At 41.4% G+C, this 26,301-nt stretch overlaps 2 protein-coding genes across 3 annotated transcripts in view; one reads left to right on the plus strand and one right to left on the minus strand.

The window, feature by feature from the left end:
- Positions 1 to 997: 997 nt before the first annotated feature.
- TMEM218 (transmembrane protein 218) lies at positions 998 to 10,976 on the plus strand. The gene is made up of 4 exons (XM_039356563.1): positions 998 to 1,185; positions 2,979 to 3,096; positions 4,689 to 4,791; positions 8,129 to 10,976. Exons 2-4 carry the CDS (start codon positions 2,987 to 2,989, stop codon positions 8,264 to 8,266), a joined length of 351 nt encoding a protein of 116 aa, XP_039212497.1. The 5' UTR covers positions 998 to 1,185; positions 2,979 to 2,986; the 3' UTR covers positions 8,267 to 10,976.
- Positions 10,977 to 18,798: 7,822 nt separating this feature from the next.
- Positions 18,799 to 26,301, minus strand: part of SLC37A2 (solute carrier family 37 member 2) — a 41,448-nt gene continuing 33,945 nt past the window's right edge. Inside the window, exons 14-19 of one of the 2 annotated variants that reach the window (XM_039356549.1) lie at positions 26,138 to 26,211; positions 25,060 to 25,138; positions 23,815 to 23,912; positions 23,429 to 23,493; positions 21,893 to 21,940; positions 18,799 to 21,482 (exon numbers count right to left, since the gene is read on the minus strand). In XM_039356549.1, the coding sequence (XP_039212483.1) occupies positions 21,922 to 21,940; positions 23,429 to 23,493; positions 23,815 to 23,912; positions 25,060 to 25,138; positions 26,138 to 26,211 (335 nt within the window). In that variant the 3' untranslated portion in view covers positions 18,799 to 21,482; positions 21,893 to 21,921. The remainder of the gene's footprint in view (positions 21,483 to 21,892; positions 21,941 to 23,428; positions 23,494 to 23,814; positions 23,913 to 25,059; positions 25,139 to 26,137; positions 26,212 to 26,301) is intronic. The other variant, XM_039356550.1, reaches the window with a different exon arrangement.

Here is a 26,301-nt window from a genome sequence, read left to right on the forward strand (position 1 = left end):
CAATATGCTTAATGACAAGTAATAGATAAATGCAAGAAGGAGAAAGTTAATTCCTTCCATTTTGAGGAGGCCTGGAAGTGATATACAGAATACAAGCTACTCCTGTGATCTTGTATGATTTAAACATCTGATGAAGTTTAAAACAAACCAGAAGGATAGCAATCCCTTACACATATCTGAAGTGGGAAAAGAAAGGACAGATGGCAATTTTGTCAAATTGATATTACAAGTGTTTCTATTTTAGATGTTCCCCTAATGTTGAAAATAAGCAAGCAAAACAAGTGTGAGATGTTTTCCTCTTATATCATTTTTAACACATGCACCACACGCAGAGACAAACAAGTTCTTAGCAAAATGGGATGAAAAAAAATAATAATCGAAGAATGATCCCAATTAGCAGAAGTTTTTAACAAAGCCCTCCCCAAGGAGGAGCGTTTCTTTTCCAAGTCAAATTTGGCTGGGTGCTATCACCTATTCGTGTTACTGATTCTGCATTATAGTCTGTTAAACACCTTAAACACTCTACAGATAATATCTATGCCGATTGGGGGGGGGGGGGAAAGGACGCTGTTCTTTTAGTCATTTCTGTAACTGCAGCCTGTTCTTGCAGGTGCTTCATTTTGACTTGCCAGGATTTGGTGTTTTTATTCTTAGCTAATCCTGAGTGTTAAATTAGCACATACTTCAGTGCCATTAAATTGTGCTTGTTTTTGTTCCTTCCACCAGGTGAGCAAACAACCGGGCAGGCGAAGAAATAAGTTTATAATGTAAATAACTTTTCTTATTAAAGAGAGAGAGAGAGAAAAGGCGACGGGCGAACTTTTGATCTACAGCAGAAATCGTTTGATCAACAATAGAAATCCTGCAAAGAAATTCTCCAGCCAGACTCCCAAAAGAGAGAGCGAGAGAGAGAGAGGACGCTGACGTCACGCCGAACGGGCAAAGGCGATTGGTGTAGACGCGGCTCCTCTAAACCAATCCGTAGTCAGACCCGCGACGGAAGGCGCGCTCGCGCTTCCTCTGCCTCGCCGCGAGGCTTCGGGTTGCCCCGAGCGACCGCCAATCCGATCCCAGAGCGAGGAAGCAAGACAAACGCTTATTGGTTCTCTCGGGAGATAGCTCGTTCGAAGCGTTCCCGGGATTGGCTAAGCATTGCAGGTTTTCGGAGGGCAAGGAGTTTAGGGGGTAGGTTTGTTGTGGGGGGGGCGACGGAAAGGGGCTTCGCTTGTTTATTTTTACTGTTGTTGTTTCTGTCTCCTGGCTGGATCTTTAGTTTGTTTTTTTTAAAAAAAAAAAAACAGGCAGGAATTCCACCGGGGAAGCTTTGGCCGTGATGGTCTCTGCCTGCTAGATTTATAGTCATGATTGCTTTTCATCCTGTTTGTGCCCTGGGGGCCCCTTTGGCTGGTCCGGGTGAAGGGAAGAGAGGGAAATTTGAAGTATTTCCCCCTTGAGGGCCTTGATTAAGAGCAGGGAGAGGCACTGGTTTAAAACATACAAGAGTTGGATACACCAGATCAGCCAGCTGCCTTTGAAGGGCACCGTGTTGTGTGAATCCAGCCCTGGTTTAGTCTTATGTTGTCCTGTGTATTGTGCAGATTCAGAGGATTCGTTTGGGAATCCTGTAAAATGAGAATACAGCCATCAGGCTGTTTTTTTTCCTGGGGATTAACAGAGCCAGGCTGCAAAAATCCACAGACTCTGGGCTGCCATCTAAGGATGATCGGATTTTTGCAACCTGCAGTCTCCATTTAACAACCATTCATTTAGTGACTGTTTTAAAGTGAAGTAGCTCTGACTGTTTTTCACACACAGGACTGTTGCAGCATCCCCAGGGTCACCTGATCAAAATTCAGATGGTTGGCAACTGACTTGTATTGATGGCCATTGTTGTGTCTTGAGGGTCATGTGATCATCTTTTTTTTAAACTTCTGACAAGCAAAGCTTCACTTAACGGCGTTAGTAACTTGACTACTGCGGTGATTCACTTAACAATTGTGGCAAGAAAGGTCATAAAATGGGGCAAAACTCACTTAACAACTCTATTGCTCTAGCATAATGATGGTTAACCTTTTAGAGACCGAGTGCCCAAACTGCAACCCAAAACCCACTTATTTATCGCTGGGTGCCAGGTGGGCGTGGCCCACTGGGTGGGCGTGGCTGTGGTAGTCATGGCAGATTGGGTGGGTGTGGCCAAGGTGGGTGTGATCATCTCAATGTTGCTCGTGGGGAGGGACGCCTGTGGGGGCCAGGCTGGGTTGGGAGAGATCCAGGGGGTCTGTGGCAGGTGGGGCGGTGGGCAGGAGGCTTGTCCTGCGGGGTGAGGCGAGGCAAGGTGAGGCAGGGTGGGGGTGCCATTGTCACAGGGCAAGGTGAGGCAGGGGCCGGGGTGGGTATTGACTGACACCATCGCCCCCCACACACAGAGGCCAGCGAGCGCATGGGTGCTGGGATGCATCCGGCCATGTGGGACCTCGGCGAGTTAGCGGGCGGCTGGTTGAAGAGGGACGGTTGCCATCTCCGGGGCATAGCGAGCCACAGAGAGGGCTCTGAGTGCCGCTTCTGGCATGCGTGCCATAGGTTCGCCACCACTGCTCTAGCAACAGAAATTTGGGGTCAATTGTGGTCGTAAGCTGAGAGCCTCCTCTACGTCTTCCTTTATTTGCAACCTTTCAACCATGATGTTATGACCTGGTTTTGATTGACCTGTTTCACAGGCTAAGAGAATTTTATGCAGGCACGTGAACCATCTATGCTACCAGTGCTTCCTGGAGGAAGAGGACTAGTAGCACAGCACCTAAGTAAATGAAGCAACGAAGAAGAGTGGCATCTACTGGTTTATTTCCCTCCAAGGTTGCCCTGCAGCTCGGAAAGCAGGGGGTGTTGATGCAGAGGGAAAAAGAAGTGACAGTTTAAATACATTAAATAAAAATAACCGTGGTCTGTGAAGCTTCCTTTATCTTTTCTTGACCTTTCAGAGGAAAGGATGACCGGTACAATACTTGGAGTTGGGCCTGGAGTATTCATCTTGGCAGTGGTCTGGATTTTGACTTTACTGCTGTGCGTGTTGCTGTCTAGAGCTTCTGGACTTGCTAGGTAAGATCCCTATTACTGGCAAAACAAATGAAGGGGAAACTGCTCCTCATATGAATTTCAGGCAAAGCTTAAGAAGGCAGGAGATTTTTGTGCAAATGCTGGAGATTCTTAACCTGAATTGTCCTCACATTAAACACAAAGGAGATGTTAGCAAAGGGAGACTTTTCATGATGGTGAATGCTGGTAACCTAAGCAGCAATGACGTGGTTTTTTTTTAAATTATTATATCATTAGCTCGGTAAGTTTCCTAATGTTGATCCCTGTTTATGTTTACCTGTCAGGACGGTAGTTCTTAGATACGCAGAAAGTGATCTAGAAAGTGATCTAGTCTCCAGCATTTCCTTCCCAGCATTTCTTCTGCTCATTCACCAGGTTCCGTTTCTTTCCACTGCTGAGCATATTTCTGTGTTCTTGAGTTGGCTGTAGCAAAACGCTGGGGTGAACAACTGCCTGGCCCTAACAATGAGATTTTACGTAGCCTGCCTCAGTGCAATTGCTGGTTTCTGGCCCAGTGGAATGGTCCCGCTTGATCATGTTAGCTATTGACTTGCTGACCTGGGTACAAAGGTGATTCAATCCTTTCAACAGAATCATTTCTCTCATTGGGCTCCTGCTGTTTCTCATTAATGCTCCTGTTGTCCTCTCTGAATTTTCTTAATCGTATCTGGCATTGTTTCTTTGTGTTAGTGTCACATGTAAAGCTTTATTTGAAGTAGGAAAGCTTTTATACAATTTCAAACCTCTTCGCTCTGTGCTGTAGCTATATAGCTATCTCCACTTGCTATTTTTTCCCTCTCATTCTGACTTCCTAGTCAACTGTTCTCTGAATAACTGGAGAGGCTATTCCAATGAGAGTATAGAGCCTGTAATAAGCAGTTGTTCAATTATAGGTCAATTTTTCTCAAGTGAATGGAGCATTCTGACATTGCTTATGCATATTTAGCATTTCAGTTACAGAGTCAAACTAGAGCTGCTTATGGTTGCTGTAAGTATTTCATAGTATACAAGGTTAGGAAGTAGTTGAATTAACTACTTCTTGTAATGCTGAAAGTGACTATTAAATTTTAAAGAACCACAGTGTTCCTTTTTTTAAACCAGAAGATTAATGTATATCACTTTAATATTATTTGGATGAAAGCATAAGCAATTTTTGGGAAAAAAAAGACTTTGTTCTCAAAAAATAATGTGATTTTGCAGGGGAGATTATTGTTAAAAGGCACTCTGAAAAGTTGCATGAAATGAAAATTGACAGATACGTTGTTACTTAATATAAGACATGCAAATTCTGGCTGAGGAATTCTAGGAGTTGAAGTCCACAAGTCACAAAAGGGCCAAGTCTGAAGACCCCTGATCTAATGTCTGGCTGATGAGCAAGAACTAATCTAGGTTATATACCAAGTAAATCAGGGGTGTCAAACTGCCGGCCCGTGGGCCGGACGCGTCATACAGAAGCTGCGCCCACCCCATTGCCGGCAATGGCAAAACTGTCCCGATACGTTGCACGACGTGACGTTGCGTGTTTGACATGTCTGAAGTAAATGATGCTGCCATTCAAATATGCTGATTTCTGCATTAACTTTCTATTTCTCTAGGTTTTCCGTCATCCTGGTTTTCTTTGCTGCTGTGATCATCACTGTAACCCTGTTGCTTTTTCCTCGTGCCAGCAAGTTTCCCGCGCCAGTTACGGAAATCAAGGTAAAAGTATCTGAAAATCAATGTGTTCTGTCTCAGCTGTTGAAACCAAGACCAACACAGTCTTTGAGCTGATTGAGCACATGGGCTAAGTATAGTCTCAGTGAAATACATCACCTCAAGCAGAGAGTTAATTGCCTGTTTCTCAACCACTGTTGGAACAAGAGAAGCATTGCTGGAGGTTATGACAGTGAGAACCAGAGTTAAAATGCTAATACTGCCCCCAAGTTATTAAAAGCACTGGGCTGGGCTTGGCAGTTGGGTATCAAAGACTAAGAGTGGGTGGATACTTTGGGTTCAGGTTGAATTTATGGCAGGCTAAGAGCTCAAGGATAGGATTCTATTTTGGAGCAAGTATCTGGCAGTAAAGAAAGTAATGAGCTGTTTGAGCAAAATCAAAAGTACTTGAAAGTCGCTTCTTTTGTTTGCCTGAAAATCTAGAAGTCTGATCAGACGTTAAAAGTGAAGATGGTTTATCTAGCTTAACAAAGATTTAAGCCATCCGGTTTACTTGTCTGAACTGCCAAGGGAATTTTGTGTTTGAGAAACTTCTGCTGTTTCTTACCTAAAGAAATAAAAAAGGCAACAAGAGGCATCTTTGGAACAGGAAAATGAAATTCAGCTCTGAAACTCTGAAATGGCTCTTTATTCCCCAGACATGAAAAAAAAATCAGCTATATAAACTGAAGTATTTAAGCTGGAAAAAGAAAGGTTAGAAGGAGTGCTTGCTTCACCCTGTTAGGAGAGAGGGAATGCTTTTACACTGAGGTTGTTTGCAAAGGGAATGTGCTTCCATGTTGGGCTATTCATAGATTCCCCCCCCCCCATTAGACACAGAGAGTGCCTCACTTTCCTAGAAGTTTGTTGCATCTTAAAAGAAACTTCAGTTATAACTGCTTGTTAAACTTTTGGAGAAACTTGTCTTGTTTATGCGTCAGCTCTTTTCTTGTTTTGATGAAAAGATTCTTCAACAGGGCCACACAATTGTATTTGCATTCTGAAGTTTTGATTTGGATTCATATAATGTCTTGCTTCCTGTCTCCTGACATTCTTTTCTGCCTACCTATGAATCTGGTGTGGATCAGTCTAATAACACCTAACCCTGTAGCTTTTTGTTAATTTGGACTTCCACACATATTTGATATGAGAAATAGGGATAACTAAATGCACTCCTGATGTGAATCATCAACACTTCTGTTATATTCATTTAAAATGCTGATTTTTTTCCAGTGTCCTGTTTAGTCCTATACAGTGGTATATATTATCATCAGTCATGGTTTGCTTAAGAACTCTGTTTTCAGGCTTTGCACATTGTTCCAAACATAAAAAACTGCTCTATAAATGAAAATAGCTGGGTTTACACACCATGCCAGGCCGTGTTTCTTCCCTGTGTATAATTTGTTGTCCTGTTAGCTTTTCATGCAACTATTTTATTTCACTTTAACTGTTTTCAAAGGAAGTCATAATTAACTCCAAACACCATTTTCTCCAGTTTCTTGTTAATTAAGTGACCCTAAGGCATATGAAAGGATATGAAAACAATGACTTTGTGTTATCTTTACTTACTAATAGCTGGCACTCAGTTGAATATTGTCTCTGATTATAAAATTTTCATTAGCCATTTAGCCATTACGGCTGCTGTTTATTATTAGGGTCAGCCAATATAGGTTTGCTTTAATTTCTTTGAAGCCAGTGGTCTTTGCTATAATTTGCAGCAAGTTCTGCTAGTATTGTATTCATCCAATATTATGAAAATTGCCCTTAATGAATTCTTTTTTTTTCATAGCTCAAGCCAGCACTATTCCTTTTATGGGACTCTCCTATACCTGTCTCTTAAGCTAATGATTTGCCTGTCACAGTCTCAGATAACTAATCGTACAATTAAACAGGGAAATTGATGCTGTATTATAGTTTTTATATAAAAAAAAATCTTCCACACTGAAAAGAAATTTTTAACTGCCTGAGCTTCTGTTTTTTTTTTTTAAATACACTATTTTTTGATCTAGACATAAGACCTACTATCTTTTGCAAAAAAAAAAAAATGTTCCCTAATTAGTGGGCAGTAAAGATGTGAACTTTGAGCCCTGACAATGTTACCTAGTCAGATAATGAAACATCCGCAAGTAAACCACCAAACTGGGAGAGCATCAAGGATTTCAGGTGAACCTTGATTGTGATGAACGCAACTTGTCTTCTTTAATCTCAGGAGTTGCTTTTTTATTTCTCTAGGTGCAGATCCTCGGCTGGGGCTTTTACCTTATTAGAGTGCACCCTCCCCATCTTTTCTTTAGTATGGTGTATAGTTCTACCCTTTCCCAGTAAATCACACTTTTACTAATGCAGCTGATGCTTCCAGCAAATTTCACCAATAATCAAATGTTCCTCCTCTAGGCTTTTACCTGCTGCTAGATTAACCCTCCAAAGCAGTCTGAATTTTTATTAAGAGCTGTGTGTGTCTGTCTGTCTCTCTCTCAGATCAACTTCAGAGGCAATTGATTCCTCCTTCCCAGAGATTTCCCAGACCTAATTCTTTAAATTCTATACTCCTTCTGAAGGTCTTCTGTCCTTCTCCTTGATGATGAGAGCTGTGCTTCCTGCAGGGCTCCTTCCTGGTCACATCCCTGCACAGTTCTGCCATCAGCCCACTTGAACAACACAGAGGGTTGTCTTAGCTAGAGTTTCCTTCTGAAGGACTTTTTTTTTATCCAGCAGTTCAATTTAAGGCACAGCCAGTGCTGCCCTTCTCCACAAGGGAGGTCAGTGCCATGTCCGAAGGAAAAACATCTGTAAAAGTTCCATGTATCTGTTTGGTTTTGTTTAGATTGTTCCATGTTTGGATTGTTCCATGTTTCCCAAGTCTAATTCAGTGTAGCGGTAGCAAACAATAAACACCCATCAAGTCTTGCAGATTTTTTTTATTTATTGGGGACAGGGCAATCCTTATTGAGTGTTAGATCAAGTCCAAGATGCAAGTGGAACCCCTGCTTTGGCTAGAAAACAAGAATAAACGTACCCTTCATTCTTCTCCTTGGTTTTCAGAACCAGGAATAGCAATGGAAAGCGGGCATCAGAATATGGGGCACATGTTAGCCACAGAATATGTAGCACAATAATATCAAGTGAGCCTCCCCAAAGAGGTGATTGTGGAAGTGAAATGCCACAAATGAAACAGCCCTGCTCTCAGTCACCAACCAACTCATCTCAGTTGTCAAGAAAACACGCAGGGCTGCTTTAGCACCTGCCAGGACTGATACAAAACGTAGCGTTCTTTCAGTTTAATGACATCGAATGCTGAAGAGATTGTCGGCCACAATTGTGACTTATGGTGTTATGTTTTCAGATTGTAGACACCTTCTTCATTGGCCGTTTCGTCCTGCTCCTCAGTTTGTGCCTGGTTTTCCTGGGATGCCTGTTTTTGCTTCTGACTCACCATCTTCTGCAACCTGTGTATGCCAAACCGTTGAGATCCAGCACTTAGACTAATCGGCTTCGAATCCTTGATGATACTTTGGCCCATTTCCCATTCCTGTGACTGAAGACCCAAGATTCAGTTCCGTGAATCGGAATGTATCGCTCACAAATTCAGAATTTTGTATTAAGATGACATCTTGAGTTTCCTTCAAGATAGGAGAAGTTTCAGATACAGTCGAATGAGTACAACCAAATGTATTGTGAATTCTAAGTTTGTTTCCCCCCCCCTTTGTTTTATAACTTCAGTTAATTGAAAATGTGTTTGTACAGAGATGCGTTTGTATAACAGTCCAGAAAATGCTGATTGAATCTCATAAAGCATGTGTTGCAGTATTGGTAACCGCCCGTTTGCCAGAGCAGTATATTAAACAAATATAAACGCATTCACATGAAATGATTGAATGTCAATCTGGTTTGCAACCAGATTGTTTTCCTCCAGGCTGTGTATGGTGAAACTTCGCTTGTGAATTTCTTTTTAGTAGTTTCTGTATTTATTGGATTTAACTTAATGGATCCCCTAGGGCTTATTTATTATCAACTCTGCTTGGGTAATACAGGTGAGAGATGCTAATGAGTCCCTCTGAGAAGTCTCTTGGCCAAATTGTTCCAGGAGGACAAAATTGAAACAGATCATTTTTCTTCACCAACAGATGATCAGTGTTGCTAAATCATTGTTGAGCAACCCATATCATATCTTTGTTCCGATGGTTACATCTCCCGGATTTGTTTGGCAGGGGCATTGTTCAGCTCTGTGCCTGCCCTGATACACAAGAAGAAAATGGTGCCTTAACAGTAACTTGCTTGGATGCAGTTTGATGTCCTCTATTGCAGTGTGTCTCACCCTTGGCAGCTTTAAGATGTGTGGATTTCAGTTCAGAGCTGCCTGCGGAACTCTGGGAGTTGAATTCTATGCATCTTAAAACTTTCTCACATTGAGAAACCCTGCTCTGTTGGATTCTGGATTTCACATATTGTTGCATTGTTAGTATGTCTTGCATGAATGCATTTCTAAAATTCCATTTGTGTTAACTGCAATTATTCTCCATGAAGGAGATGTCCAGGACTTGATGCAGTCTAATGTCATCCATATGTGTTGGACCAATTCTCATAATCCCTAACCAGCGTAAGCCATCTGGTATTAAATATGTAAACTGATTGAAATCAGTGAGCTGAGGCGTAACTGTTACCTTACATATTAAATTAATATGCTGCCCTCCCACTAAAAATAATACTCAAAAGTTAGCTAACATTAAAATGGGCAAAACAGTTGCGTAATAAAAACATACAAGTCCATTAGCAAGGGGGAAAATACCCAGTGTTCATCAGACTACAACCCACGTCACATAATTTTAGAGTCCTTATCATCAGCATAAGGTCTCTAGATCTGCTCCACTATAGAATGCAGAACCAAATCTAGCAAATTCTATATTATCATTTGACTTTTTAAAATGTTATTATGGATGCTTAGTTGGTTTTGTTGGTTATTACTTATCATGAATGTTTTAACTGTTGATTTACGTTTATGATTATACATCACCAGGAGTCATTGAGACATTAGATGGTACACAAAGTGGAATGAAATTAAATAATGTTTGCATCATGAATCTGCAAAATTGTAGAATTACATCAGCCTTAATGGCGGCTCAGTATTTATAATAGTGTCTCTGTAGGTTTGTTATCATTGTATGCCATTGTGCATGACATTTTTGCTGTATGTCCTTTTAAGGATATTACAGACACAGATTAGATCACTTTCTCAATATCCTACTTACCTCTTTAGGGTCTGTGCCTTTGCTTTGATCCTCTTGTTTGGTCAGCCTCCTCAGGCAATTCCAGTGTCCATTTTGGTGGCATTAATCACAGAAGGGTTTTAACATGGCGTAAAGCGAATAAATTCGAAATGGAGACTTCTTCCTTCCTTTCCTTAATGAAAGAGGTATGGGAGATGGTCAAGGGCTCTTTCTAACAAGATTGTAGATAGGATTTCCTAACTTCATTAGAAATTTGCCTTGGGAGTGAATAATAATAATAATAAAAACCTGAAAGGATAATTTTAAAACAGCTGAACCTTCTTTTTAACAAGAGAAATAAGTGAGAAAGTAATTGGCCAACGAAGGAATACTTAAAACCCCAGCAGGAATAGCTTCCTGAAATAGATTAGTGGTGCTTCTATAACACATATTAATTGGCATCAGATGACTTGGAAAGCCATAAAAACCCAGAGGTGTCAAGGCATTACAAATTTTGGAGATCATGATTTCATTTTTAACAATATTTTTACAGACCAAAATGGGCAGTGGTCTTAGTATAAAACCACTTTCATTTCTACAGAATGAAGTTTTTAAAACTAGCTGTTTTGACGTTCCAAGAAGCTTTAAGGTTGCATCTTTACTTTCAGATTTATTTTTCTGCTTTTCCCATATAAGGATGATCTCTTTGCATGCTCTATTGGAGTGAATCACTTCTCGTAATCTGCTTCCCCATCTTTGAACTCTCTTCCTTTCAGATGTTACCTCAAATGTATTAAATTCTCCATTGACTATTAACTTGCTGAATTGATCTGCTTATATGCTACTAGATTTAGATATTTGGAGGGAATGAATTCCATATAACTGTTATCTGCTTATTGTTTGCTTGCTTTATATACTGTCTCCAAAATTAATCAATTGTATTATTGATTATAATTACTCATGAATAATAAATATCAATTATTTTAATTTATTTGTATCTTACCTTTATTTATTTATTTTTTTACAAATAACCCAAGGCTGCGAACATATCTAACATACATTCCTCCTCTATTTTCCCCACAACGATAACCCTGTGAGGTGGATTGGGCTGAGAGAAAGGGACTGGACCAAAGTCACTCTACTCAATGCTTGATATCCGGAGGGGCACCGGTGATTAGGAGTCCTTGTCACACACTCTGCTAGATCAATGCAAAGAGTAGCACGCTTCTGTATCTCTAGATATTTTTGTCCTTTTTGGAGAAGTGCTCGCCCTAACCGGGAACTCTCACTGATGAGATAGGCCTGACGGGAAATCTCATCTCATTGACCTATTCACAAGACCGCCAAGGAACACATACTCTTACAGTCTTTCCAGCCTAAGGATGCTAAAGTTGGTGGCTCAGCTCTTCCCTTCCCTGTTTGTTTGAACAGCATATACTGCTGGTCCAAGCCCTGAGAGGCTTAATTAAATGTGTTAATTCTGCAGCCTCCTGCTACAATATGTCAAGTAGCTCTGTTTTAAGTCTCATAACCCTATGGTCCGAGAAAAAGTGTCTGGGGAGACAGACATGCCCCATTGATTTCTGAAGATTTCCAGGGTAATATCCTGAATGGCTTGCTTTTATTTTCTCAGCTTAAGACTGGCCCACTTGCTACATAAAGCACAGCCGGGGATTCCTTGATCAGAGTAGCATATAAAACACTCTCTGGTACAAACTGGGAATGGGTTTCATTCTCAATCTGGGTCCAGGAGCCCTCAAGCCAAGCTAGGCATCTTTACAGTAGTATGCAGTTTTTGCCTGGCATTTTTGACTTCCTGGACGACCCTTTTGAATACTAACTGGGTCTGTCTCTGCTTAGCTCTTTGCAATATTTATCTAGACAAAGAACAGGTAGTCCTGGACTTATAACAGTTCATTTAGTGACCGTTCAAAGTTACGGCGGCACTGAAAAAAAGTGACTTATAACCATTTTTCACACTTACAACTGTTGGTCCCATAATCAAAATTAAGACGCTGGGTAACTGACTCATATTTATGACGGTTGCAATGTCCCCTGGAGTCATGTGATCCCTTTTTGAGCCTTCTGACAAGCAAAGTCAATGGGCAAGCAGGATTCACTTAACAACCGTGTGGCTAATTTAACACCTCCGGTGATTCACTTAACAATTGTGGCCAGAACGATTGTAAAATGGAACACAACTTCCTTAACCACTGGCTCGCTTAGCGAGAGAAATTTTGGGCTCCATTGTCGTAAGTCAAGGACTACCTATATTCCAGTTACAAGGAAAACCTGCTAGAAAACTCTTTTTACCAAAGCCACTTCTTGGGTGGACCTAATCCTTTAGCTACACTTTTCCGAAAAGATGGGAAGAAGGATCAAGGCCTCAATTGGAGAGGATATGAGAGAAGATATGTAGTTTGTGATTTTGGAAAAGGTTCCCCTGTCCTGACTATCCATGCTAATCGAACACAGACCATAAAGCTGCCTGATCTCTTCCTTGCCTGTTGTGATGTCTCCAGAAAAGCCTTTTAAAGCATTTAGCCATCCTGCCTTTTTCATAGAATGTTAGGGGGCATCCAGGTTGTGATAGTTTTCATCCCATCCTCCCCTTTATTTTGCTTCTTACCAAAATAACAAAAATTAAATTCATTATAGGAGTGGGAGGGGAAGCAGACTAACTTTGGGTTGGCAGCACAAGGAGATTTACAGTACATCCGAAGGGAACCTTGCCTTGTTAGAGCATCCACCTTGGACAAGGCAGGGTGAATTGTCCATCACTCAGTGACATGAAGTCCTTCCTGAGGACAGCCATCATTTAGTCTGGGTGCAGAGTGGAGATTTATAATCTTTACAGGCGTGCCAATTTGACCTCTCATAGCATGGAGGCTGCTCGGTATCCATATCTCGCAATAATAATATATAGTGACAAGAAAATAAAAATGTATTTGTAGCAATAAAAATAATAATTAAAAGAAGAGCATAAGGAGCTCTTGTAGAACATGAATAATCAGTTGCCTCTCCGTTTATCAGTATGGCTGGAGATGGCTCCTCTTCCTCCTCCTGCTCTTCCTCCTCTCCTCTTCCTCCTCCTCCTCATTTCTTAAGATAATCTTCCAATACTTTTTTCCAACACATACAATCTTCTAAGGCAGTGGTTCTCAACCTTTTAAATGCCGCGACCCCCAACCGGTCGTAAGTCAAGGACTAAACCAGTCGTAAGTCGAGGACTAAACTGGTCATAAGTCAAGGACTATCCAACCGGTCGTAAGTCGAGGACTTTCCTTGCCCGGGAGCACTGCGCATGCGTGGTGCCGCCCCCTGCGCCGGCCGAGGTGTAGCTGGCAAGCGGCAGAGACGGAGCAAGCCGACCACCGGCTGGGCCACCAGCTGGCCCAGCCCAAGGGAGGTAAGGCACCCGCCGGAAAAGGGAAAAAAAATGGTGGACAGCCTTGCTTAGCGACCCCCGTGAAATGGTCGATTGACCCCAAATGGGGTCGCGACCCATAGGTTGAGAACCGCTGTTCTAATGTAATTTAACTGGGAACTAACCATTTTTAATGTGGGTGTTGATTGGTAGGGCTATTTTCTGTTTAAGGTATTAAGTGCTCTCTTATCTTCTAAATAAGTTAATTTTTATGAGGTTTGTAAGGTTAAGTAACATTGATCTAGAGCAGCATTTCTCAAATGCTTGGCAAATTAAAACATGTGGACCATCTCCCAGAATGCTAGGGAATTGAAGTCCACACATCTTAAACTTGGCAAGGTTGAGAAACACTGCTGTAGATCAATGGCCTTAGAGGGTTTTGTAAGATGTTTCAGCATTCAGCTTTTGTACTACAAGTTTAAAGTTTAGACACCTTGCCAGATGAAAATAAATATCCTTTAACAAAAAAAAAAAAAAAAATCCCAACAAAAGGGTGGAATGGAACCAATTTTCAGAAGGAAATTACAGGGGACTGTGTACAGCCAGTTTCAGAAATCAAGAATTCCATTTTCAAGAAAGCTTGCCATCAGCCAAGGTTCGTATCCATTCAAGAAATTTCCCCAGATAACAGATGGATGCATAGGCTGATAAGAGGGCAAAGCAAGGGACAGAACTGAAAACAGAAGAGAGAGATGCCAAATGGGAAGGAAAGGAAAGAGTAAGGTCAGGGATACAGGATCCAAACCAGAGGTCCCCAACCTTTTGGGCACCAGGGACCAGTTCCACGGAGAAAGGTTTTTCCATAGACCAGAAGAAAGTGTGTATGGTTTTGTGTCCTGCTTTGCTTGTTTGTGCAGACTGGTTGCTGGCATGCCGCGGCCCAGTACCGGTCCACGGACCAGGGGTTGGGGACCCCTGATCTAAAGCACCTGAAAGATGTCAGCAGCTTCCCACAATTGAGAAAACTGTTCTTCCAATTTACCTGGCAAACTTAAACTGCAAAGATTTTAATTAAGGATTTTAAGAAATTGGTTTTATGCAAATTGCAGCATGGAGGCATCTTTTCCACCAGGCAAGGAAGAAGTCTGATGGGGCCTCTTGCCTTATGCAGACAACTTTAATGATTTTATCACAAGTCTTATAATACTTGGTAGTATTTTTAAGCTGCCGCTCCTGCTGCTGCTTGGGAACAAGTGGTTAGATTAAGGAGAAAAAGTGTTTTTTTTTATTTTTAAAAAAGTTTGGGAAGAATTTAAAGGTCTGGGTAAAGTGTTTGTGTGTGTGTTTTTAAAAAACTTTAAAATGTAGCAATAAAACAGAACAATAAAAAAAGATTTAAAAATAGTTCCCAATAGAATGTAAACTAAGATTCTACAAGTCAGAAAGAAGAATCTGAAAACTAGCAGATCCCGGTTGACTGTTTCCTGACTAATATTTGGTTGGTTCAAGAGGAAGTTTAAAGCTACAGTCCTAAAACACAAAGGAATAAGCACATTTTTTTTTTAAAAAAAGAGCTTATTAGCACATAAGCTTGGAGCGGTGTGGATCTGAGGGTTCCATATATTATTCTCATTGTGCCATTAAAATGAACATCAATCTTGCTGTTTGGTTGGTATGACAACTTCTTCGCCATATTTGGCGACAGGGTATGCTCTGAATATCTGCAAACCTCTTGAAGAATGGAACTATAGCGATCAGAGCGTCAGGATTCTGCCTTTTAACCTCATTCTCTGTGAGGGAATACATCCAAAGGAAAGGCAATGAAGGAGATGCGTGTGGGGAACTATTGCCGTGATCACTTCATAATGATCAAAGCTCAGGTCCCAAGTTCTATTGTCTACATCTCCAGGTGGAACCAAAACCCACAGGGAGCTTTTCTAGGATTATTTTTTTTTATCCCATCTTTATTATTTTTTATAAATAACTCGAGGCAGCAAACATACCTGACACTCCTTCCTCTTATTTTCCTCACAACAACAATTCTGTGAGGTGGGTTGCGCTGAGAGAGAGAAGGACTGGCCCAAAGTCACCCAGTCAGCTTTCAGACCTAAGATGGGACTAGAACTCATAGTTTCCTGGTCTCTAATCTGCTGCCTTCGTCCCCTTTATACCAAACTGGCTCCGAGATCTGTGGTTAAGGTTAAGGCAGATATTTGTCATTTGCATTTTAAATCAAAGCCAGCCTCCTTCATCTTTGCTGCCTTTCATTACTGTTAAGAAGTAGGTGTCTTCTAGGTCTCCATTATCATTCACCACAGCATGCACAGTCTCATACAGGAGAAATCAAGAGAGCTGAAAATGTGTTTGGGGGTGGGGGAATAGAAAGGAAGCTCCCCTAAAACAAGATGAATAGAACAAACAACTGAAAGGCCCAAGCAGAAGAGAAAACAAAGGTGCAAATTGTTAATTGGGAGTTGTGGAGAGTATAATGGGTTATACAGAACTTGATACAAAGATGTTCCTAAAACAAGCTGAAGAAATCTTGATGCCTTTAACAGGCAGCTTATATCCTTTATGGCCAGAAATTCTGGCTCCCTGGGGGAATCCCCAGCTTCCCTTACTTTGGAATGCAAAAACCTCTCTGGAAGCCCCATTAATCAGAGTTACTTGGAATAATTCACCATCCCAAGCAGGACTTTTTTTTTCCCCTTGGAAGGGGTGTCATGTGAACTGTGGAACCGGCAGAGATAAGGGCACATCTGTTGGGATTGCCCACCTGGCTCAAGATACGATACAAAATGGGTTAAGGTAATTAGCAAGTTTGATTCTATGTAGTCTGGATGAGTTCAAGAACTGGGATTTTCTACTTCTTGGGTGTGTAGAAAGTTTAAGGAATAATGATAAGGTGACCAACTTTTTTACAATGAGAAAGAGGACACAAATAAGTGGAAGGAAAAAAAAGTGAGTCTAATACGTGCGTGTGTGCCGTGTCGTGTTTTGGTAAGAAGTAAACAAAGCCACTTGCGTGCGGCGCACTCTTGCGTGCGGCGCATTCTTGCGCGGTGCACTCTTGCGTGCGGTGCACTCTTGCGCGCGGTGCATTCTCTCAAAACAATTCTCCTCTGCGGAGCGCATGCGTCTCATAATCGCGTCTTGCCGCACTGTACCGAGCCTTGACGAATTGTCATGTCAAATACAAATACGTCACATCACAAGCAAAGGATCAGATCGGCATCGATCGAATACGGAGATTTACAGATTTTAGCCTTCAAATATCAAAAAGGAGGACATTAGGAGGACACTTTTCGAGAGAGGACAGAACTTACAAATGAGGACTGTCCACCCTAAAGGAGGATGGTTGGTCACCTTAATAACAATCAAAGAGTGATGCTGTAAGCTGCCTCATTTTTGTTTTGCATAGAAATATCAGATTGTGCTGTTTTATAGTTCTGGGACATCACTATCAAATCTATTTTCCCTCCTCTGTCCCTGGTAAGCTCTAGACTAGAAATGCAACAGGCGCTTTCTACTACGGTAAGAGGCCACATTAGTCTTTGTTGCCTTTGCTATATAACAGCAAGTCTCCTCCTTTGGAATGTATCGGCAATCTGTTCTCCAAGTGTGTCTTTGGCATCAGGCAGGTGTGGATGCATGTAAGCATGCCTTATAGTTGTGGTGGTTTCAACATCGTTTGTGTTCTGCAGAATACAAAGAAATAAATAGATGGAATGACAAAAGCAGAATAACAGAATTGGAAGGGACCTTGGAGGCCCACCCCAACTCCCAGACTATGGCTCACTACCAGGCCTTGAGCCCTTCGGAACTGGGCCCTGGAAGTGAGCCATCTCCTGACTCCCCCTCCCAAGCTGGTCCACAAACCCGGTTCTAGTCGAACACTTGCTCAAGCAGGAAACCCTACACCATCTCAGACAAATGGTTGTCCAATCTCTTCTTAAGAGGCAGGGATAGACCACAATGCTAGATCCTCGTCGGTCTACTATGGGTTCCCCATTCAGACTTTGCTTCCTCTGAAGTCTGTTTTTTTTTTTTACAAATCTTGGGGCACCCCCCAAGATGACTTCTAATGAGGGAGCTTTTTAAAAATCCATTTGCGTCTATGTTCACTACATTAAAACTACAAACTCCAGTAAACAACTGAACTACAAAAACGTAACACTAGCAGAAAGCAAGAGGCAAGAAAGGAGACAGAAAGTCCTGGAGACTTCCTCATCTGCTGAAAGAAACCACGACAGAAGCCACTGTATAGGCAGGTCATTCAACAATCCATGGACACTTCCACTTCATCCATTCACCTTTTTCATTTGGTCTCATCTGAAGGAAGCAATGAAAAGTCCGGGTGGAGAAAAGTAGTCTTGGGCCCTACAGAAAATTTCTGCAAAAGAGGTGCACTTTGGGAGAACTGTCACTCAAGGTATCTCTGCTTAAGTTTTCACAATTTTCATTGCTAATATGTTCAACTCTCACCAATTGGCATAATAATAATTTCCTTTAAATATATCTATTTTGAATGATTCCTCCTCAGGACAATGAATTCTTCATTTGTGATTGCTGGTACATTTATGTGCTTAGTGTGTGTGTGTGTGTGTGTGTGTGTGTGTGTGTGTGTGTGTGTGTGGAGGATCAAAATGAAGCCGTTTTGTGAATCTGTTGTTTCTGCAGCTTAATTTCACTGAATTTCTCAGATTGATTGTAAGTATCTCTGTAACACTACCATTGACCTGCATATCTTGTAGGAACCACGATTTTATAACTGAAAAGGGAAGAAATAAAATAACAAATTGCAGAGATGGAAGAGGTGAAGAAAAGGCCAGTTATGAATGATCCAGGGGCCAGTCCTTGTTGAAGAAAGATTACTATTTTTGGCATTATCTAATGAAGATGAAAAGAGTATGGAATTTGATCAACATTTAAGAAAAGTATTTTTGGTGTAGGGAAAATGGACAATTTTAAAGGTTATACAGTCTTTTGTAAGGACTAGAATTTGGGGACACACAACGAAGAAATTAATTCAGAGTAAATTTGAGAAAAACAAAAGGACGCTTCACCCAATGTTTAACGAATCCTTGTTCGGTTTTTTTTTTTTTCAGATGTTTATTACTTGGAAATGCATTTAGGTGACAAGCCTGGAAGGTCTACCGAAACTCTTAAGACGGTTCTCGTTACGGCAGTGCCACCTAGTGAGTTTGGTTAGAACCGCCAATCCAGTATCCATTCCCTCAATTTCTTTTCCTTGATGTACTGCAGATTGCAAGACCTGAAGTTTGAACAGGACAATTTGAACAATTTGATTGATCATCCGGAGTGTTCAGTATTGAAGGATCTTAACTGATAGCTTTATTTATCAGTTATTTATTTTGAAGGTAGAAGTAGACGACCAGGGCAAAAGGGAGGATAGGATGGTCCTCACCACTCTCTCTGACATTTTTTTTTTTTTAATATCATTTTCTCCTGGGTCAAAATTTGGAAGGATCCTTCAGTTCCAAAACGTCCTTCCTGGCACACTTTTTTTGAACCAGAAGTTAGTGGAAATATAACACAATTCAATGAATGTTTTTCTGCTCCAAACTGAATAGTTTTTCCTCAGATACCAGAGAACTCCGATGGTCCATTTTTTATTTAGCACATTTGCTTTAAATAAATTACATATTAACAGTAAAGGTCTTTGTGGCCCTCTTCTTCTATCTCCTCTTCATTCCTTGTGGAATCAGGCTTAATAAAGCAATATATCTGAATTCACTCAAAATGCTGTATCCAAACCAAGTAAATGACAGGCTTGGTATAATCTATGAATCAGACCACCAAGATTAAAAATTGAAATACACAGACAAGTTAAGGAATGAGTACTTTAGGGGTTGGCCATTAGTCTTGTACCACAGCAAACCTGAACAAAGTAGGTTACGGTATAAATAAAATTTATGTTGAGTCTTTACTTGCTACATGAATGGAACTAGTACATCACAAGATTTCATCGCTAGCAAGTTCATCTACATACAAGATGGTAAACATTACATAAACTATCCAGAACTTTGTATTAATCTAAAGCAGGGGTGTCCAACCTTGGCAACTTTTAAGACCTGTGGACTTCAGTTCCCAAAATTCCCCCATACCTAGCTGGGAGTTGACGCCCACAGGGCTTAAAGTTGCTAAGGTTGGATACCTCTGATCTAAAGCCTATCAGAGTTGTTACGACATAAACCTTTGCCTAGTGGAGTTCATGATATTTCTTATCGGGCTGAAATACTTTCCAATTTGACTTGGCATTGTTGAACTTATTCTCTTCTGAATTATACCAGACACTGCTCTTGTGATCCCTTTGCAGCTTGCTTGGTTAACTTCACTCTCTAATATGGAAAAAAAAAAAACCCACCCTAATTTAGAAGGGAGGATGACGTTCCCTTCACGAGGCCTTCTGTTATGATTTGGGGTAAATCAGAGAGATGGAGGGGAGAACTTAAAGAAAGAGATGCAATAGAAACTGCAGCCCGCTGAGAATACAACGACTGTACTTAAGGAATACATCCCTGGCCAATTCATAACTCAGTTAAATGAAAGCACCCTGTATCAATTCCCAATTTAATTCCGCGGAAGAAAAACTCTTTTCCATAACATTAGATGACATGGTTTAGCAAAAGCAGAACAGGGGCTCTATAGAGACCTAATCCTTGCATTCCTTCACACCTAACTCTTAAAGAGTCTCTTGCAATGGATGATCTGGAGACAGGTGTTTTAGCCTGGAGGCCACCTTCAGCAAACTCAGAGGAACTTAGTATATCCCAGATCATAACGAAACCTCCATTCTGCTGATCTGACTATTCTTCCAAACATCCAATGTGAATACTTTGACACACACCAGCATTATGCGCCCCGAGGTAAACAGGACTTACAGCAAAGTACATGTAGGCCGTGTTGCACGCATCAAGAGCAGCAGTTCTCTTATTTTGGTGTGAGATATGAAAAAAAGAGATGTAGATGCACAAGTCGGGCTCAGTGAAGATGGGTGGTTTTCACTCCTGTCTGTCCAAATTAGATCCAGTTGGTCCAAGACGTCTTGATCACACTTGCTCAATCGCAACTGATCAATTGCAAGCAGGCGAGGTTGAAATATTCAATATTTCTTCTAAAGGAGCCTCCCAGATCTTTCAGTAAGAAGAAAGCATTGCCTTAGCCTCCCATTGACTTTCCAATTGAAGATATTTCAAGGATTGTAGGAGACGTAAAGCAGGAATAGACAACGGGATGATTTGCTCTTCTGGCAGAGTTGTGGAAGTGGCTTGTTATTTCCTCCTTCCGTGATGTCCCTTATATCTGCAGGTTTGACCCCCCCCCCCAAAAAATGCTTGCTGTGTCTCACTTTCTGCAACTCACTAGCCTTTCCCACCCAAATGTGATTCCCCGCTAGAACACGAGTTTTGCTTTCTGAGTTTAAGGATGGTTTATGGGCGATTAGCGCCATTTTCAGGCCCCCATGGGGTGGCCTCTGCTCGTGGTATTATTTTACATCGAGCTTCATGTCCTTGCAGTAGAAACAGCTGTCATTAACATACAACTTTTAGTATTAAAAAAAAAAAGAGTTTGGCTTCAGAGGAAACCTCTTTTCTCGTTCTTCTAATTCAAATTAAAGACTTGGCAGTGGTTTTGCATAAAATAAAAACATCTCCAGAAATGACAAAGAGGACTCTGAAAGAAGCAGCAATTACAAGAGAACCAAAAGCATTTCTTCCTCCAGGTGGAGAAATGAGCCCTGCATCGGTTCTGTTTTTAATAGTTTAAAAAAAAATAGAAAAAATAAAATGGAATGCATCTGGCATCTGAAAAACAAAGGCCTTGGGGACCGAACCTGGATCGTAAATACGTCCATTCTTTTTTCTCCTTGTATTTTTTCCCCTGTTTTCCACCGTCAATCATTTTAAAAACCAAAAGTGTAGCCACTGATTGACCTGGCTAGCTTTTTGTAGGAGAGTTTTGTCTCTGGAGTACATTGGAGCGTCATAAATTCCTCCCACATGAGCTGTGTGGGTGGGGGCAGCAAACCCTTGGCATTGTCCTTCCTTCTTGCCTTGATGGGCTCCTATGGCCAATGCAGACCGTATCAAAATTCTTTAAAGCTGCAACACACAAGAGGATACAATCAGAAATGTCATCTGCTCAGATGGTTTAATGGTATGTGGGAACAACCTTGGGAGAACCTCTCAGGATCCCAACCAAGGCCAAACGGTGCCACTCACACATCCAACTCAAGCGTCGCATCCACGTTTTAGGCTTAGCATTCAAGAAGCAGGGAAAGAAGATATCAGAAGTTTGACTGAGGAAAGAGTGTAGAAAGCCCAAGAACCCTAATCATTGTACAAGGCTCTTTCTCAAGACGTTTTGATTTTTTCTCCAACACCAGATACTCAAGAAAGAAGATTCCAAGAAGTTGCAGAGGGTCAAGAACAATCTTTAACTATTGGAACCAAAGACACCAAAAGCCAAGAGACCTATCAAGGTACGCCAGGGGCTTGAAACATAGACTTACCGGGATTTATGGCCCCAGAGCATGACTGTTCAAAAAATGGTGATTGACCTGCAAATATAATCAACATAAAGTGGACCCGAGTTTCTGGGTGCAAGATGGAACAAAGCGTGCAGAAGATATTCAGCAAGGTTCCTTGCTTTTAGAGTAATGGTTCTCAATGATTGTTCTAATGGTTCCCAGCAAAAGTGCAACTCCATTGATCCTGGTCTGTTCTGGCAACATTCACCCAAGCAACATCTTATAGGAACTTTCCTGTTTGCCAAAGGTTTTGAGCGGCACCTGTTGGCTTTGCTTAGGCAAGTGACCTTCAAAGGGAGTGATGACCAGGAATTAAGAGGACAGTATCAATTGTGAATATGTACAGATGACCCCTTTCTCTTTTTGGTCACTTGCAGAGTCCCGGATGCAGGGTCATGAAAGGACAGCAAGGATAACACTCAATGTCCTAACCCACCCGAGAACATAAGATATCTTTAGGGAAACACCCAAAAGGGAGCATGTTTAGCTACTTCTGCTTTCTCCCTTCTTATCTACAGTGTGCCAGACTTACTGGATGAAATCTTTATCTTATGTGTGTCAGCTTTGCTGGATGGGTTGCTTATGAAAGAATAAATACAAGGATTTCTTGTCATTTGTTGCTCCCCTCATTTAGAGGAGTCTGTCTCTATTCAGCTGAATAAAAACGTAAAGCTTGAAGGCAACTTCTGATTTGCTGTATTTCTTTATCAAGCAAAACCTCAGAACCTGCATATCAGGAGGACTTTTCTTTTGGTGGAGCTTTGCTTATGGATTAACTTTAAACCGGAAGCAGAGCCCATTTAGTAAATTATGCCCTGATTTAAAGTGTAGCTTCAAAACAGATGCTCCTAAACTAAGAACAAAAGTCAGAGTTGAAAAAAGAAGGAGGGACAATATGCTATCACTGTTTCTAATAACAGATTCAGAGAACGAGTGTTGACAGAAGTGTGATGGGAACTGCTAGGTGTTGTTGGTTTTTTTTGAAACAGGCAGTATAAAAATATAACAAACAAACAAACATGAGCCAAGGTAAGCTCACTGCTGAGCAAGAAAGCATGATGCTGCTGCATGGGAAAAAAAATCTCATTTTCCCTTTCATCCTTCCTTTTCCCGTTTACAACGGAATTGCAATCCACCTCCAACCTCTAAGTATGCTCACCAACCTCAGATTATTAAGTAAAAATAGGAAACAGGGCTAGAATCGAAGGCACTTGGCTGTCTGGCTTGAACCCTGACCATTAACACGATTAGGAGATAAGGATATAGAGCATCAGATGCACCAGTAAGATATGGAAGGTTTTTGAAGTTCCTTAGTGTCCCTTAGGATGGAAAATAGCCAGTATGAAAAACTGTTTTGTCTATCTCATGGCTAGAGGGTTAGGGTTAGGTGTCCATGAATTCAGAAAGCAAAATGAGATTCATAATGTAGAAAATCTAGGGAATTTTGTACCGGAACTTTACCAAAGGATTAGAACACTGGTTATCAACATCTGGAATATGGCTTTTTCAAACACTTACCCTCTTTTTCTTCTATAGAATCCACACCAACCTCGAATTTCTTTGAATACCACTCGTGAAAGGAGCTGAAAGCAGAAGACGTACTCAAAATTACTTTTTCCATGAATTTTATAGGTCTGTGCAAAAGTTTACAATGGATTAGATTTGTTTGATTTATTTTAATATAAACGTAATGCATTCATGCTCCTCAAACCAATACACTATCTTCTATTAATTGCTTCTTTCCAAATTTCGTGATGCAGGTCCCCAGTGTGTGTGTGTGTGTGTGTGTGTGTGTGTGTGTGTGTGTGTGTGTGTGTTTTAAAATGCAATGGGAGAGAATTCACATTTTGCCATTCGCATTTAATTAAACAATTGCTAAGTGATACTCCTGAAAAGGTACTTACCAGACACGCCAAAACATCGGCTGAAATCAACATGTAGAAGACATTATCCCAACCAGAGCTGGAGATCAAACCTGCTAACAAAGGCCCAAGGGCAGCACCTGAAAATGGAAATCATGCAAAAGATCAGGAACCCAGGAGCCCAGATGAAACGCCAGCTCATGCCATGTAGATCAAAGATCTCCAACCTTTCCAGGCTTGCAGTCTGGAGGGAAGGAGAGCAGCTTCAAAATTGGTGTGTGCGTGCTCGCGCACACGGGGCCACACGCACTGGCGTGGCACTAGTGGCCCCGTTCATGCATGCAGTTTGGGCTGGTGCCATGCGCATGCACAAATGGCCACACAACCTCCACCATGGCTAGCGGCCCCATTCACGCATGCGCAAGGGGGCCGCGCAACCCACCGGCGCTAGCAGCCCCATTCGTGGCTGTGCGCATGCACAAGCAAGGCCGTGGGCGCTAGCACAAGTGGGAGAGAATGTGCGCCCATATGTGTGCACACCGGCCAGCCATTTCTATGGCCTGCTGTCCTAGAGCCCATGGCCCATACAGTGGAGAACCTGATGTAGGTGGTCCACACCTTTTAGCAAAATGGAATTAGGAGTCCTTAGTTAGTAGCTGTCCCCAAGGAGGGCAAGAAGGAGAATTGAAGTAACAAGCACGTGGTTACAGACTATGACATAACTGCCAGGTGGGAACAAGGTCCTCAACTAGAATTCTGAAGGAAAGGATGGACAATGAGATAAATGCTTTTGGGAAGCTTCTGGGTGGTATCCAATCAGGACAGCAATTTTTAATGCAGAGAGTTATTTGATAGCTTCAACTAGACAAGTTAATGTGTTCAAGATGTTGTTCTTTCAGATGCAGACACAACTGCAGGAGAGGGTGTCAGTCTGTGTGTCGCCCTACATCCCTGCATTTGCAGATCTTTGAACATTCCAGACAAGGAGGACTTTGTGCCAGCCATTCATAGGGTGGATTTAGATTCAAAATGGATCACATTGTATTAGGGTTCAAAGTTATGAAAGACTGCCCCAGAGCTATTTATGACTCAGTTTTGATGTTCTATGAATTTGAGTCGTAATTGGAGGACTATCTGTAGGAAGCAAAGACTCTTGGGAAGGGTTACTATCCATTTCTCATTGTTACGATCCTTGGAGACAGAAAAAAAACCCTCAATTTACTAAGCCTAACCACAGTTTCTTAAAACCCAATCAAGGATTAAATTGGCAGCCATCTGCCTACTGACCCACAGATCCTGTTCCATCAATGATGGCTGTGACTGTGGAGAGAGCTTTTGCGTTTCCCTGGAGACTTTCATGAGTACCCTGGAGAGGACAAAAAAATAAATAAATAAACAAATGCAAAGGAAAAATAATACTTGAACAGATTACGTAAGTGTTTGTACAGGTGCAATTTCACAGAGCTCCAAAATATCCTACATTTTATCTTCCTGATTTGTCCACGGGTGTAAAACAGCTTTAGTTTACTTCAGGACTGGCAAAGGAATGACTTCTGAATCCCGTATGAAGGACCCAGAGTGCAAAAATTTGCTAAAGCTGATCATTTATTTATTACATAGTGTAATTTCTTTGTTTTTCTATGATTTGTCTTTTACAGCTTCTAGTGACAATTGCAATTCTTGCTGCAATAAAAATCAGCCAGATATTTATCAGTTTCAGCCAAAAACAGGAATAAAGGTTTCTTTACTTGAACAGTTACTATGGAGAAGGGGAAAATTTTGCAATCAGGAAACCTTTCCAGAATATCTGCTGGATAAATGGAATTGCTTTGAATCAGGTCTTTTCCAAGTTCCAAATCCCTTCCAAGTTTCAACTTCTATGGGTTGCTTTCAGCTAAGAATTTCCATTCTCCTGAGATTTCAATGATCCAAGGTGTCGTATTTATACTGGATGGAAAGAAATGTCTTAGCTGTGCCCAAATAAACAAACCACTGTGCCGTGCTTGTGAAATCCTATTCCGCTGAGTCTGTCCAAGCCCAGAAATTTTAAAGCAGATGAAGATGCAAAATATATAGGCACTGCTATGAATATTAGGAGGCAGAGTGTTTCACATTTGAGGCCAAATGAGGGATGAACTACACATTACACCGATGCAAAGTTTGGCCATCGTTTTAATTCACTAAATTACAGTTGTGCAAAGTGTCATCTCCCTCCTGGGAGTAAGTGAGATAAAAACCCTCAAATGCACACACACAGGACTGCAAAATTGCACCTGAGTGAATTAAAAGTTTCGTGTTGCCAGCGTTGACTCAGAAGACAAGCCAAAAGGTAGTAGGAGTGAATAAAGAACAAGTTCATCCTTACCAAATCAGCTGAAACAGCAGTTGTAATGAGAGCATAGGGTCCATTGACAAGGGCACCACAGATAATGAGCATTACTAAATAAAAAGAAAAAAGAAAAGAACATGTCAGCTCTACAACCTAACCAGATTATTTTCCAGCTAAGGACAAAAAGGCTGTCTGGATGA

Source organism: Crotalus tigris, unplaced genomic scaffold (assembly GCF_016545835.1).
Source record: "Crotalus tigris isolate CLP2741 ecotype Arizona unplaced genomic scaffold, ASM1654583v1 scf7180000018825.4774228, whole genome shotgun sequence".
Taxonomy (NCBI): Eukaryota; Metazoa; Chordata; class Lepidosauria; order Squamata; family Viperidae; genus Crotalus; species Crotalus tigris.